We start from the raw sequence: 15,807 nt of genomic DNA on the forward strand, positions 1-15,807 counted from the left end.
ATTTGATGTGATTTTTATCATTTGGAACATGTAAACAGTTGAGCTTATAATGAAAGCATACCTGGCAGTATCCAATTTTGGGATTCCTGAATGCATAAGCAGTGAGTACCCGCCTCAGAGCAGATATGCCAGTGTCACTCTGAAAGGCTGGATGCTCAGGCAGGGAGCGACGCAAATCACGTTCAATTTCTTCAGTGGCCAAATTGCAGGTCCCTAAGGACTGCTCAACCACTTCAGCATAATAGCCAGGATTAGCAGCCATGTCATTAACAGCACCTGTACAGGTAATTACATTAACATACAAAAGAAGAGGAATATATCAAAGCCAGTACTTGCATATATACAAGAAGAACTGGATTACTTTTAAATTTAGCTCTATGCTCAAGTGTTATCTGAGCACAAACAAACAAAAGGAAAAGCTTCACAGTAGAATCTATAACATCAGGACTTCAATCTTACCCAAAAGAATAACATTTTCACGAACTGTCTTCCCCTTAACTTTCCTCTTGACACTAGAGATTCCCACCCCATCCCTTGCAGTTAGCAATATATTGCCTAATAAACCAGTCTGCTCAGACAATGGATGTGTGGATATATAGGTAAGTACACATAACTACGGTACTCTCTTTGACTCGTTTGAACTCATGATGAGTAGGACTTAGTCCTAGCCATCTTTGTAATTATTTTTATTTAGCTTAGTACAGAACTCCTAGAAGGGGCAGAGTTAACATCTGTTACATGAATAAGGTGAATAAATGGAATACCTGAAAAAAGCATCCAGAGCTCTCCTCTTAAGGTCTCTGGAATCCCTCTTACAACCAGGTCTCGAGTCTTTTTGGTCCGAAACATGCTAACACCACGCCCACATTCTGCAAATAGGATGTTCCAGGACTGTTCCTTCATCTTTTCTTTCAACTATAACAAAAAAATCAAAGCAGCTAAACATGGTGAGAAAGTAACTTAATTTGAAGTTAAGTTTCAAATAACTTGATAACTCTCTTCACCATGAAACAATACCTACAGAAAACAACAACACGGAAAGTCAAAATCGGTATTCACAGATGGGCTGGTAAACACCGGACCACTGTCATCACAAAACTCTTTAAAATCCATGTGAGCATAACAGCTTTAATTTACTATTTTAGTTCTTAGCTAAACTCATATTAAAATGGGAAAATCATGACACTTAGGAGGTAAAGCTTTGAACCATCATTCTCACCAGTCACCCCAATTAGGATTGACTGTTAGAAATCTATGCAAATAAAACCCAAGGTGCAACTTTCATCTTAATTCTTGGTAACAGTCCTCTTTTGTAATGGAACCAAACATGTCACACAGTAGTACTTGCTAGAAAATCTTTTCAAGCCCTAAAAGAAGAGTTTTCAGTTGTGATACCTTCCAGTCTGATCTAAGATTTTTATTTTTGATCAACCGTTTCAATATATAGATTTAAATATTTTGTTTTCCTACCATTTTGGAATTAAGAGTGTCCAAATCCTGAGGGTGAAATACTGTCATTAAGGCTTCGGTGTTCACAGTTTTGCTGCATTCTCTCTGACATGTCAAAGATTGTACCTCAATATCATCAGATGTGTCTACAGACTCAGAACTAATAGGAACCTGAAAAAGAAAGAATGCAATTGTCCCAAATGGATGCCTAAAAGTTTCTGCAAGAAGAAAAAGTGCTAATGTTTTATCCATCATTTAGAAACCACAATTTATATACATAATAAATATTAAAGCAGTGTGTCAGAAGAACATTGTTTTTCTATCAAAATTGGAGATGTCAACAAACCAATGTCTAGAACATCAAACTCAGGACCTTAGTGAATCAATTCCCCTACACTGGCAATAAAATACTGGCAAAACATTACAAAAACAAAAAAACAGTTCGGAACTTTGGAAATTAACCAAAGGCACAGAATGAACTGAAAAGTATCGATTCAAAAAAAACTGATGAACCTCAGTAAGAATTGAGTCTGTGAAGTTTTAACTTGAGGTTATTCCCATCCTCCCTCCTTTCCCAACTCAGAGGTATGGTAGCCATGAAAGCCAGCATCATCACAGTCAATGGATCTTTTAGAGCTTCATTAAAAGCCCCATCCCCAGAACACAGTCAATATTTTCACCAAACTAGCAGCTACCTGGAAAATCTCCATTACCAGGGTGTTATCATTTGATTTGATTCAGAGCTCAGCTCTATGTAAAAAGTCCTTTCCCCAGCGCATTCTGAGAAAACCATAGCAATTTGCTGATAATATCACAGCTGCCTAAGGCTGTGACTTCAATTTGGGGCAAACAAGAGGCTGGCTAAAAATTTAAAAGCAAGACCTTGAAAACCAGATGTCCACAGGGGAACTCTGAAAGAGTCCAACGTATTTTGCGGGATCTGAAAGTATACATGAGTATATAAGACTGTGAACCTACCCAAGAAAAAAATGGGACAGGAAAAGGCCCCAGTCACTCAACTCTGGCTGACTTTGGAAATAGAAACGAATACTAAGGCTTCTTGTCTTGTTTATGGTTTCTTTTGCTGTGCAAAAGCTTTTAAGTTTCATTAAGTCCCATTTGTTTATTTTTGTTTTTATTTCCATTATTCTAGGAGGTGGGTCAAAAAGGATCTTGCTTTGATTTATGTCATAGGGTGTTCTGCCTATGTTTTCCTCTAAGAGTTTTATACTGTCTGGCCTTACTTTTAGGTCTTTAATTCATTTTGAGTTTATTTTTGTGTATGGTGTTAGGGAGTGTTCTAATTTCATTCTTTTACATGTAGCTGTCTATTTTTCCCAGCACGACTTATTGAAGAGGCTGTCTTTACTCCATTGTATATTCTTGCCTCCTTTGTCAGAGATAAGGCGCCCATATGTGTGTGGTTTTATTTCTGGTCTCTCTATTGTGTTCCATTGATCTATATTTCTGTTTTTGTGCCAGTACCACACAGTCTTGATCACTGTACCCTTGTAGTATAGTTTGAAGTCAGGGAGCCTGATTCCTCCAGCTCCGTCTTTCCTTCTCAAGATTGCTTTGGCTATTTGGGGTCTTTTGCATTTCCATACAAATCATAAAATTTCTGGTTTTAGTTCTGTGAAAAATGCCATTGGTAATTTGATAGGGATTGCGTTGAATCTGTAAATTGCTTTGGGTAGTATCATACAGAGCAAAGTAAGCCAGAAAGAGAAAAACAAATACCATATGCTGACTCATATATATGGAATCTAAAAAAATGGTACTGATGAACCCGGTGACAAGGCAAGAATAAAGATGCAGATGTAGGGACTTCCTATGTGGTGCAGTGGTTAGCAATCTGCCTGCCAATGCGGGGTCCATGGGTTCGATCCCTGCTCCAGGAAGATCCCACATGCCGCGGAGCAACTAAGCCCGTGTGCCACAACCATTGAGCCTGTGCTCTAGAGTCCATGAGCCACAACTATTGATCCCACGTGCCACAACTACTGAAGCCCACGTGCCTAGAGCTCGTGCTCTGCAACAAGAAAAGCCACTGCAATGAGGAGCCCATGCACCACAATTAAGAGTAGCCCCCGCTCCTTACAACTAGAGAAAGCCGTGTGCAGCAATGAAGACCCAATGCAGCCAATAAATAAATAAATAAATAAATAAATAAATAAATAAATTTATATTAAAAAAAGATGTAGAGAACGGACTTGAGGACACAGGGTGGGGGGGGGGGGCGAAGGGGAAGCTGGGACGAAGTAAGAGAGTAGCACCGACATATATACACTACCAAATGTAAAATAGATAGCTAGTGGGAAGTTGCTGCATAACACAGGGAGATCAACTTGATGATGGGTGGTGACTTAGAGGGGTGGGATAGGGAGGGTGGGAGGGAGTTGCGGGAGGGAGGGGATATGGGGATATGTGTATAAATACAGATGATTCACTTGTACAGCAAAAACTGGCACAACAGTGTAAAGCAATTATATTCCAATAAAGAGCTTTAAAATAAATAAGGCTGGGAATCAAACAAACAAACACCTAAGGCTGATTTATAAACTGCCTGAAGTAAGAGGTATACCTTCAAGCAAAGATCCCCTTGACAAAAGGTGGAGAACTTAATGGCTCAAGGTGTTTAAGGAAATCTTCTGACCCATCATTGGCTGGCCAGTGATTTATACTGACTCAGGGAGTGATCTGAGGCTTAAAAATACAAACAAGAACTAAAAAAAAAATAAATAAAAAAGGCAATCAACAAAAAAATGTGCCAGAAGGGGTTTACTTCTTAGATTTTTTAAACTAAGAATGGAAAGCAGCTATTATACATATATTCAAAGAACTAAAGGAAACTGTTTAAAAAAATAAAGGACCCAGTTTAAAAGTGGGCAAAATATCTAAGCAGAGACCTCACCAAAGAAGATATAAAGATGATAATCATATGAAAAGATGCTCAACATCATATGTCATTAGATAACTGCAAATTTAAACATTTCACACCTATTAAAATGGCTAAAATCCAGAACATTGATAACACCTAGTGCTACTGAGATGCGGAACAAGAACTCTTATTGATTGCTGGTGGGAATACAAAGCAGTACAGTACTTTAAGAGATGGTATGACAGTTTCTTATAAAGCTAAATATAGTCTTACCATATGATTCAGTAATTGTGCTCCTAAGTGTGTACCCAAATTAGTTGAAAACTTATGTCCACACAAAAACCTGCACATGAATGTTTCATAATTACCAAAAACTGGAAGCGACTAAGGTGTCCTTAAATAGGTGAATGGATAAACACTGGTATAGCCACAGAAAGGAATATTTTTCAGCAATAAAAATAAATGAACTATCAACACAACTAAGAGCTGGTTTTTTGAAAAGATAAACAAAATGGACAAACCTTTAGCTAGATTTACCAAGAGAAAAAGAGTGGATTCAAACATAAAATTAGAAATGAAAGAGGAGACTTTATGTTTGATGACACAGAAATTAAAAAGATCATGAGACTACTATGACCAATTATATGCCAACAAATGGGATGACACAGAAGAAAAGGACAAATTCCTAGAGACATACAATCTACCAAGACTTAATCATAAAAAATAGAAAATCTGACCATAACCAATAGTAGGTAAGGAAACTGAATCTAATACAAAACCTCACAACAACAAAAAGCCCAGGACCACATGGCTTCATGGGTGAAATCTACCAAACATGTAAAGAAGAATTAATGCTAATCCTCAAACTCTTCCAAAAAATTAAATAGGAGGGAACACTACACTCCCAATCTCATTTTACAAGGCCAGCGGTCTCCTGAAACCAAAGCCAGATGGGAATACTACAAGAAAAGAAAACTACAAGCCAAAATCCCTGATGAATACAGATGTAAAAATTCTCAACCAAATACTAGCAAACTGAATTCAACAGCACATTAAAAGGATCATATACCATGATCAACTGGGATTTATCCTTGGGAGGCAAGGATGGTTCAAAATACACAAATCAATAAAATGTCATATACCACATTAATAGAATGAAAGGTAAAAATCATATGATCATCTCAATAGATGCAAATATTCAACATCCTTTCATAATAAAGACTCTCAATAAAATGGGTATAGAAGAAACATACCTCAATATAATAAAGGCCATAAATGACAAACCCAAAGCTAACATCATACTCCATGGTGAAAGGCTGAAAGCTTTCTCTCTAAGATTAGGAACAAGATAAGGGTGCCCACTCTCACCACTGCTATTCAACAAAGTACCGTAAGTCCTAGCCAGAAAAACTAAGCAAGAAAAACAAATAAAAGGCACGTAAATCAGAAAGAAAATAAAACTGTCTGTTTGCTGACAACATGATCTGGCATAGAGAAAACCCTTAAGACTCTACCAAAAAACTGTTAGAACTAATCAATGAACTCAATAAAGTTTCAGGATACAAAATCAGTTGTATTTCTATACACTAACAATGAACTATCTGAAAAAAAAATAAAGAAAACAATCTCATTTACATTAGCATCAAAAACAATAAAATACTTAGGGATAAATTAACCAAGAAAGTGAAAATTTATACATCAAAAACTGATAAAACACTGATGAAAGAAACTGATGAAGACACAAATAAATGGAAAGATAACTTGTGTTCCTGGATGAGAAGAATTAATATTGTTAAAATGTCCATACCACCCAAAGCCATCTATAGACTCAAGGCAATCCCTATCAAAATTCAGATGGCACTTTTCACAGAAATAGAAAAAAATCCTAAAGTTCATATGTAACCACAAGCGACCCTGAATAGACAATGAAATCCTGAAAAAGAACAAAGTTGAAGGCATCACATTTCCTGATTTCAAACTATATTACAAAGCTATAGTAATCAAATCAGTTTGGTACTGGCATAAAAATAGACATACAGACTAACAGAACAGAGTTGAGAGCCCAGAAATAAATCCACATATATACAGTCAACTAATATTTGAAAAGGGAACCAAGACTACTCAATGGGGAAAGAGAGTCTCTTCAATAAATGGTGTTGGGAAAACTGAATATTCACATGCAAAAGAATGAAATTGGGCTGCTATTTTACACCACACACAAAAATTAACTCGAAATGAATTAATCACTTAATCATAAAACTTGAAACCATAATAAAATTCCTAGAAGAAAATATAGGGGAAAATTCCTTCACATTGGTCTTAGCAACAATTTTTAAGATAGGACACCAAAAGTATAAGCAAATATCAAGAAGTGGGACTGCATACGGTTAAATAGCTTCTGAAAAGAGAAAGAAATAACCAACAAAATGAAAAGGCAACATATAAGATAGAAGAAAATATCTGGAATATTTTCATAAATCTAATAAGGAATTAACATCCACAACATATAAGGGTCTTATACAACTCAACACCAGAAAAAAAAAATCTGATTAAAAAATGGACAGGGACCTGAACAGATATTTTTTTATAAAGAAGATCTACAAATGGCCAACAAATACATGAAAAAGTGCTGAACATCACAAATCATCAGGAAATGTAAATCAAAACCACAATGAGATATAATTACACACCTGTTAGAATGGGTATTATCAAAAGCCAAGAGTTAAGTGTTGGCAAGAATGTGGAAAAAAGGGAGCCCAAGGGCATCGTTGGTGATGATGTAAATTGATACAGCGCTGTGGAAAACACATATGGAGGTTCCTCAAAAAATTAAAATTAGAACTACCATATGATTTGGTAATCCCACTTCTGGGTATATATTCGAAGGAAATGAAGTACTACCTCGAAGAGATATCTGCACCCCTGAGTTCATTGCATTGTTCACAAAAGCTAAGACAAACCTAACTGTTGACAGATGAATGGATAAAAAAAAATGTGGCATCTATCTATCTATCTATCTATCTATCTATCTATCTACCTACCTACCTACCTACCTACCTACCTACCTACCTATCTATCAGATTGTTATTCGGCTATAAAAAGGAAGTTCTGCAATGTGCAACAACATGGATGGACATTGAGGGCACTACACTAAGTGAAATAAATCAGACAGAGAAGGACAAAGGCTGTGATCTCACTTATATGTGGAATCTAAAATAGCCAGCTTTGTGGAAGCAAAGTAGAATGGTGGCTGCCAGGGGCTAGGAATGGGGGAAATGAGGAAATGTTGGTCAACATGTACAAACTTCCAGTTTACATGAGAAATAAATTCTAGGAATCTAATGCAAAGCATGGTGACTATAATTAGCAATATTGTATATTTGAAAGTTGCTATGAGAAGAGAATTCAACTGCTCTCACTACAGCAATGAAATTGCAGTTACATGAGGTGGGGGATATGTTAACTAATCTTACTGTGGTAATCATTTTAATGTATATATGTATCAAATCATCACATCGTCCATCTTAAACTTACACAATATTATATGTGAATTATCTCAATAAATCTGGGGGGGGGGGCACGGGAAGAACCTAGCAGTTCCTTACAAACATAGCTCAAGTTTAACAAACATTTGTTGAATTTTTTAAAATTCAAAAAAAAAATAAATGAGATATCAAATCACAAAAAGATATGGAGGAACCTTAAATACATATTGCTAAGGAGTCAGTCTGAAAACGATACATGTGGTATGATTCCAACTATATAACATTTTGGAAAAGGCAAGATTATAGAAACAGTAAAATGATCAGTGGTTATCCAAGGGTTGGGGAGAGGGATAAACAGGTAGAGCACAGGGATATTCAGGGCAGGGAAATTATTCTGTATGATACTATAATGGTAGATATATTATGCATTTGGCAAAAACCATAGAATTGTACACCACCAAGAGTGGATCCTAATGTAAACTATGGACTTTAGTTAATAATGTATCAATATTGATTCATCAGTTATAACAAATGTACCATACCAATGCAAGATGTTAATAATAGGGAAAATTGGGCATGGTAGAAGGCAGGATGGCTATATATAGAAACTCTGTACTTTCTGTCCAATTTTTCTGTAAACTTAAAATTGCTCTAAGAATTACACTATTAATTAAAAAAATTAAAAAAAGGAAAGTGCGACAAATATGTCCCATCAAATAGAGAATATCAACAAAGAGAAATTACTAAAACAAAGAATCAACCAACAATGTACAGGGACTTCCCTGGTGGCACAGTAGTTAAGAATCCGCCTGCCAATGCAGGTGACACAGGTTCAATCCCTAGTCCGGGAAGATCCCACGTGCCGTGGAGCAAATAAGCCCGTGCGCCACAACTACTGAGCCTGTGCTCTACAGCCCGTAAGTCACAACTACTGAAGCCCACACACCTAGAGTCCGAGCTCCACAACGAGAAGCAACTGCACTGAGAAGCCTGTGCACTGCAATGAAGAGTAGCCCCCACTCGCCACAACTAGAGAAAGCCCATGCACTGCAACAAAGACCCAACACAGCCAAAAAATAAATTTTTGAAAAAAAAAAAAAACAATGTATGAAGGATTTCAATTTCTTCACATCCTCCTCAACATTTGTTATTGTCTGTCTTTATTATTAGAGCCACCCTAGTGGGTGTGAAATGGTCTCTAATTGTGGTTTTGATTTGCAGTTCCCTAATGACTATTTTTTTAAAATTTATTATTTATTTAATTTATTTATTTTATTGGCTGTGTTGGGTCTTCGTTGCTGCACACGGGCTTTCTCTAGTTGTGGTGAGCAGGGGCTACTCTTCGTTGTGGTGCACGGGCTTCTCATTGCAGTGGCCTCTCTTGTTGCAGAGCATGGGCTCTAGGCACATGGGCTTCAGTAGTTGCGGCACATGGGCTCAATAGTTGTGGCTCACGGGCTCTAGAGCGCAGGCTCAATAGTTGTGGCGCACAGGCTTAGTTGCTCCGCAGCATGTGGTATCTTCCTGCGGCAGGGATTGAACACGTGTCCCCTGCATTGGCAGGTGGATTCTTACCCACTGCGCCACCTAGGAAGTCCCCCTAATGACTATTTATGTCGAACATCTTCATGTGCTTACTGGCCATTTCTTTATCTTCTTTGGAGAAATGTGTATTTAAATCCTTTGACCATTTAAAAAAATCAGGTTCTTTGTCTTTTATTATTGGGTTGTAAGAGTTCTTTATATATTCTGGATAGATGTGTCAACAGATATATAATTTGCAAATATTTTCTCTCATTCTGTGTATTGTCTTTTCACTTTCTTGATGGTATCATTTGTACAACATCTGTCATTTTAATGTAGCCCAATTTGCATATTTTTTCTTTTGTCGTATGTTTTTATGCCACAGCTAAGAAAAAAATTGCCTAACTCAAAGTCACGAAGATTTACTGCTATGTTTTCCCTAAGAGATTTCTAGTTTTAGCTCATAACTTTAGGTCTTTGATCCATTTTGAGTTAATTTTTGTGTGTGGTGTAAAAAAAAGGTCCAAGTTTATGTTTTTGTGTGTATATATGTGGATATCCATTGTTCCCACACCATTTGTTGAACAGACTATATTTCCCTCATTGCATTTATTTGACACTCTGTTGAAAAATCAATGGACCATAAATGCAAGAGTTTATTTCTAGACTCTCAATTCTATTACATTGATCTATATGTCTAACCTTACACCAGGATCACACTGTCTTGCTTACTACAGCTGTGTAGTAAGTTTTGAAAATGAGAACTGTGAGTCCTCCAACTTTGTTCTGCCTCGTGAATATTGCGTTAGCTATTCTGGGTCCCTTGCATTTCCACATTAATTCTATGATTTCCAAAGCTTTACTTTTAAAACATATCAGTTACCCAGCTTCTGTGGATTATAACTATATCAGAAGTCTGGAGCTACCACTAGAGGTACTAAAAAAAGGCTCACTTAACATCATCCCTGTAACTTTAGTAGCTTCAGGAAGATGAATGTCCATGACTAAGGTGGAGAAAAAGTAGAAGCTTAGGGTAGAGCAGTCCAGTAGCATTTCAGCTTGAAACCCAAGAAGCCAACAAGACCTAGAAGGATTGGAAGTTAAGAGAATTCAAGCAAAGTTTAAAAGGAGATTTCAAATCAATGTCTGAATATAAGGGTAGGACAGAAGAATCTTACAAAGGAAAAAACAATTATTAGTGAGTACAAATTCCATATTACAACACTTTTCCTTTTTAAAAAGCTTGTTTTGACAAGTCTACTTTACTATTAATGTTACATTTTGCTGTACTAATGAGGGATTATGTTTTTGCAAAACCAATTTAAAAATTCGTGGTTGTAGTATGAATTTCAAGCAAAGTACATTCCCTTAATTTAAGCCATATGACTGAGGAATCAGTTTATCTATTAGTAATATATCTAAACTACAGGAAAAGTAGCCAAGAAGGAAAAGAAAAATTAACCCTTAAGTTATGAAATCCCAAACATCAATATATAAAAGGGATGGCAAGTGTGCCACTTCTATCCATGATTACCTTTTAAGTATTCACAAAAATCACATTAACATATTCACCTTCAAAGATGTTGGTTTAAATCAATTTAATATTTGAACTGTTTGAAGAGTATAATAAAGTATTCAGGAAACTAAGCTTAAATTTCTTAACTTTTTTTCCCCCTCTGGTTCTTTTGAATGGGAGGATTTTACCCCATGGCCATACCAATTTTATATATCCATTTATTTGGGTGTTCACACTTGTGACAGTTATAAATTTGGCACTCTTCAGACATTTAATGCCTGAGCAAAATTCAATTACATGAGGAAGCAACACAGGTTGCTGACTTTATAATGGGTATTCGTAGACTTGGTTTGGTTTTTGGTATCTGCTATTACTTTAGAAATAGCATATGGCTTCTAAAAGCGAAGAAAAGGCAGGGTAAAGATTAATATTTCTTTATGTGTAACTTTTCTACAAACAGATTTAAATTAGAATATCTCATAAACTCAGCATAATAATGATTGGGGGCCAGAGTTGACCTGTAAAATCAATAATTACAACAAAAATACAATGAAATACTCCTCTTAGCTATCAGAAGCTTATCTTAAAATAGGCTCCTGTTCATAGCACATAATTTTAAATTAGCACTAATTTTATTTTTAATAAAATTTCTGGTTCCCTAGCGTTGAAATAAATCTACTCCACACAGCTTAAACATCTCTGTCTAATTTATATTATAGTTACAGAAAACATATTACTTTATTCTTATTAAGGCACACAAACACCAGTTGTGTGAGTTAAACTATTATTCTTATCTGCATTATTGTGTAGGATAAGGAAGTCATTACGTCTAATTTTAAAAAACTTACAAAGACAGGGCTGCTTATGAGAACTAGTGGAACACGTATGTTTATGTATGCTTTGATAATCTGTAGAAGATATCTGCCCTTCTAAACACTTCAATGCATAGCTCAATTTCTACCTCTCCTTGACATTCTATAATTCCTATGATCCACTTGTAATGTAGTCTCAAAGTATCAAGTAAACGATCTTTAGTACTACTTTCCCTCTTAGGCCACTTTGCTTAAAATTAAGCTAAAAGGGCCCATTTTTCTTTTATTTAGTATAGTTTTGAAAAATTACTGTATCTGGTAATATTTCTTGAGTATATGTGTTAATAAAAAAATTAAAAATTAATGTTTTCTAAGCATTTGATTAGAATCTTTCAAAACCTGTGTATGCACCCAGATTTTAACATAACTGGACAAAATGTGGAGAATTTTAATTGACATATTTAAAAATTTGCACAGAACTGGTATGTACGTATAATCCCAACTGTTTCTGGGAGCATTTGTTCTTTGTATCACTTTTTGATGTACTCACAGGAAAAATTTCCTAGTCTTTCCTATATTCATATTTAGATTTGTTGATTTAAACTTCTTTGAGATTTAGAATAAAAAGTCTTATCGTTTGTGTAAATTTTACCAGATTTGGTAAAATTACAGAAAATAATTTTTTTCTTTTTGTTTCAATATGCTAGGTGTAGCTATAAAATAATGTAACTACAATTTCTGTGATTTAGAAATCAAATGGAACCAGCTCCTGTTTAAAAAGCTCTCTCTTTACTGTTTTTAAAAATGTACTATAAATAAAGCTAGACATATCCAGATAATACTAAAACAAGTTAACATTCTTCCTCATTGCTAAGATAAAAATCGTCAGTGAAAACAGAATGTTATGACAATTTTTTAAAAATACATTTCCAAGCAAACCAGTATACTAACTGGTATTTTGTACATATCTTTAAAAACCTTTAAAAATGGGTAAGAGAAACTAGAAAGCTTTAGTACTTTGACATACATCTGAAAAGATGGTAAACTCATTTTGAAACCAAATTCTTTCTTAATAACTGAGCATATCCAACTATTAGAGGCGCCTGAGAGTTTTCAGGGGAAAAAATTCCAGTTATTCAGGTTTAAGAGACACAGATAAATTAAAGGAGAAGGAAAGATAAGCAGAGCATTACATCTAACACACAGACTGAATCTGAAATGGACTAGGACAGAAAAACAAAAGTTAGATAAGCACGAATATGGGAGCAAGGCTGATTAGATTTTACTTATGTGCTCACATCAAACTATGGTATATCCTGGGTATATATTTGAAGAGAATGAAAGATTAGCAAGTTGGGGCAAGAAAACTCATAATGGCCAGCATGAAGGTTCTGGGTCTAGAATTGAGATATACATATTTTTTTAAATTGTATGTTTTCATTGTGCTTTTCTATTATCACAAGAAGAGTTAGTCTTGTCAATCCTGCATTCTAATTGACTTAGCATAGTATTTTCAGTCTCTGCTCTGGGGAAAGAAGTAAAAGCCTCTCTAATCCAATCCAAGTAAAATAAATAGCCAGTAAAGCCGATGTTTATTTTTTCCTTTGAATTTTTAATTAAGATATAAGTAGTTATAATGTGATGTTTTATCAACTATTAAAACATGAGATTTCCTTAGCATTGAAAAAGAAAATTAATTTGAATTTAAAATATCTATATTTCCATAAAAGACAAATATCAAAATCAGGCTTTTAATCACCCCTTGCCAAGAATATTTGCTTTCTCTAATATTTTACTAGTAAATAGATATGTCACTATTTTGCTTTGGCCTAGATTATTTAAATAAGGCTGACCTAATGATGTTAAACAAAAAGACAGTCAGATTGTCTCTCAGCAATAAGAGGAGAGTCCTTTTTCAATACCTTGTTGAATTCTCAAATATAGTTTCAGTTGATAAAAGCCATGTTATGTGAAAGTAGGTGTGTATATATGATAAACAGCAAATATAGTCAAGATCAAATGATAATTTTATAAAAGTCTGAGTTCCTAAAAAAGGATAAAGTCCCTGATTCTCACTTCTGCTTTATGCTGTGACTTAGAGAATGTAGTTTCTTTGGTATTCATCTTTTAAAAAAAACAAAACCTGGGACTTGCCTGGTGGTCCAGTGGTAAAGAATCCACCTTGCAATGCAGGGGATGTGGGTTTGATCCCTGGTTGGGGAACTAAGATCTCACATGCCACGAGGCAACTAAGTCCATGTGTTGTTAGTATTGAACCCGAGCACCTCAGCTAAAGAGCCCACGTAACGCAAACCACAGAGCCCACCCGCTCTGGAGCCTACGAGCCACAACTAGAGAGACACCTGTGCACTGCAACAAAGAGTCCGCGTGCTGCACCAAAAGATCCCGCATGGCACAACAAAGATCCCACGTGCTGCAACTAAGACTCAATGCAGCCAAAAACAAAAGCAAAAAACAAAATCTAAGTATAAATAGGAAAGGTACTATGAATTCCTTTTGAAAGAATGGATGACACAAAATACAAACCTTTTTTTTCAAAATGATTTGATTGCTATATAATTACCTCTGTGCTAATATCGTGATATTGAGTTGAAGCTGCCCCGCACTTGAGCCTGAGTTTTGCCACCAATTGCTCAAATTCTTTAACTTCACTGAAGCGAAAAGCTGTTTTTCCTTTGATGCTAATGATGACAGATTTGCTGGAATCATTTGTCTTATCTATAGCTAAGACCTGGGGGGATGAAAACATAAATGAATCACAGTTTCCCTTGCTACTGACAAGGTCAGGCAAAACGCGTTCAGCTTATTTTTTTGTGGCTACAAGTTTTGGTCTGTGGTAGGACTTAGTAAGAAATAGACTTTGGGTACTAGTTATACCATTGATACAAGCAAATTCAATATAAGTTATTTCACTTTTTAAGGAAAAGGTTTAACTAACATGTAACCTTTAAAAATTACAATACAAATGTAAAAATTCAACGCCACAATACTGACAATTGATTTCTGACTTACACAAACGCTATCAATTCTTTTCTTTCTGACCATGTGTATCAAATGTGATAGTGTAAGTTTTCGCATTCATTTCATAAACGTCTGAGTGATCAGGCTCCATGTTGAGTCACCCCAAACCCCTATCTTGTTTATTAATTTTTAATTTTTTTTCTTTTTTCATTTTCAATAAGAGCTGTAAGGCTCTTATCCTAGTACTCAGGAACGGTACTCTTATCCTGAAGAATATAACTGGACTTAAAAATGACTAAAATAACTAAAAGGACGTTGCATATTGAGTTTTTAATAATTTACAGAATTAAAAGGTATTTTACTCTGTGAATGGTAACATTTTCGAACTAAAAACTGATAAGTAACTAAATTTATTTTACCTCTCGTAATGGAATGATTACACTACATAGATTGCCATCCTGGCTAGCAAAGCAGATATAGTTTTCTGAGATGCACATTTTTCCATGAGTGTTGAAGTGGCTGAATGGTACCCACAAGAAACATTCATGTACTTCTTTCAAAGTCTCTTCTTTGGGCAGCCTAAAAAAAGCATTAAACTGCTCACTGTGGGCTCGATTTTCCAGACCTCTAAAGGAAAGAAAAAAAGGGGGGGCTCAAGTGATGACTTCTAAAGTATACACATGTTTATGTTGATTAATCTAAATGCACTGTAAAGCAGAATGATTAAACACTACATGCTATGTTCTTCAGCAAATTATGAGATGGAAGAAACACACCGATTCCTAACCAATTTATTTTGTTTGTTCTCTTTTCCAATTTTGTATTATTAGTAGATTACAATGCACGACAGTTAGAGATGACGTAGGTCTTCAAACCATCTGTTACAGGGTGATTTGCTGGAAGATTACTATATTATTATATATTCATAATATGTGAATATGGCTAAAATCAATCTTGGCAGACAATAATTTTTACATGTGGTTATCAGAAAATCAAGAGAGATCAAATGAAATAAAATAATGAAATAAAATAATGAAGATTTATGGCATCGAAATTTAGATGGGAAGGCTAGTGCATAAAAATATTCAAATTGAGTGAAGCAAAAATTTAAATGAATGTTTAAAAAATTCAAAGTAGAGGCAAGGTAAAACAATACTG

At 35.3% G+C, this 15,807-nt stretch overlaps 1 protein-coding gene across 4 annotated transcripts in view; it reads right to left on the reverse strand.

Annotated features, from left to right (window-relative positions):
• The window catches only part of TBC1D8B (TBC1 domain family member 8B), a 62,555-nt gene that overhangs the window by 25,138 nt on the left and 21,610 nt on the right, over positions 1–15,807 (reverse strand). For 2 of the 4 annotated variants that reach the window (XM_057718816.1, XM_057718814.1), the window contains exons 6-10: positions 15,069–15,276; positions 14,252–14,419; positions 1,471–1,620; positions 765–915; positions 62–276 (exon numbers count right to left, since the gene is read on the reverse strand). In XM_057718816.1, coding sequence (XP_057574799.1) covers positions 62–276; positions 765–915; positions 1,471–1,620; positions 14,252–14,419; positions 15,069–15,276 — 892 coding nt within the window. The remainder of the gene's footprint in view (positions 1–61; positions 277–764; positions 916–1,470; positions 1,621–14,251; positions 14,420–15,068; positions 15,277–15,807) is intronic. The other 2 variants (XM_057718815.1, XM_057718817.1) reach the window with 2 other exon arrangements.

This window comes from Hippopotamus amphibius, chromosome X (assembly GCF_030028045.1).
Source record: "Hippopotamus amphibius kiboko isolate mHipAmp2 chromosome X, mHipAmp2.hap2, whole genome shotgun sequence".
In the NCBI taxonomy this organism is placed as follows: domain Eukaryota; kingdom Metazoa; phylum Chordata; class Mammalia; order Artiodactyla; family Hippopotamidae; genus Hippopotamus; species Hippopotamus amphibius.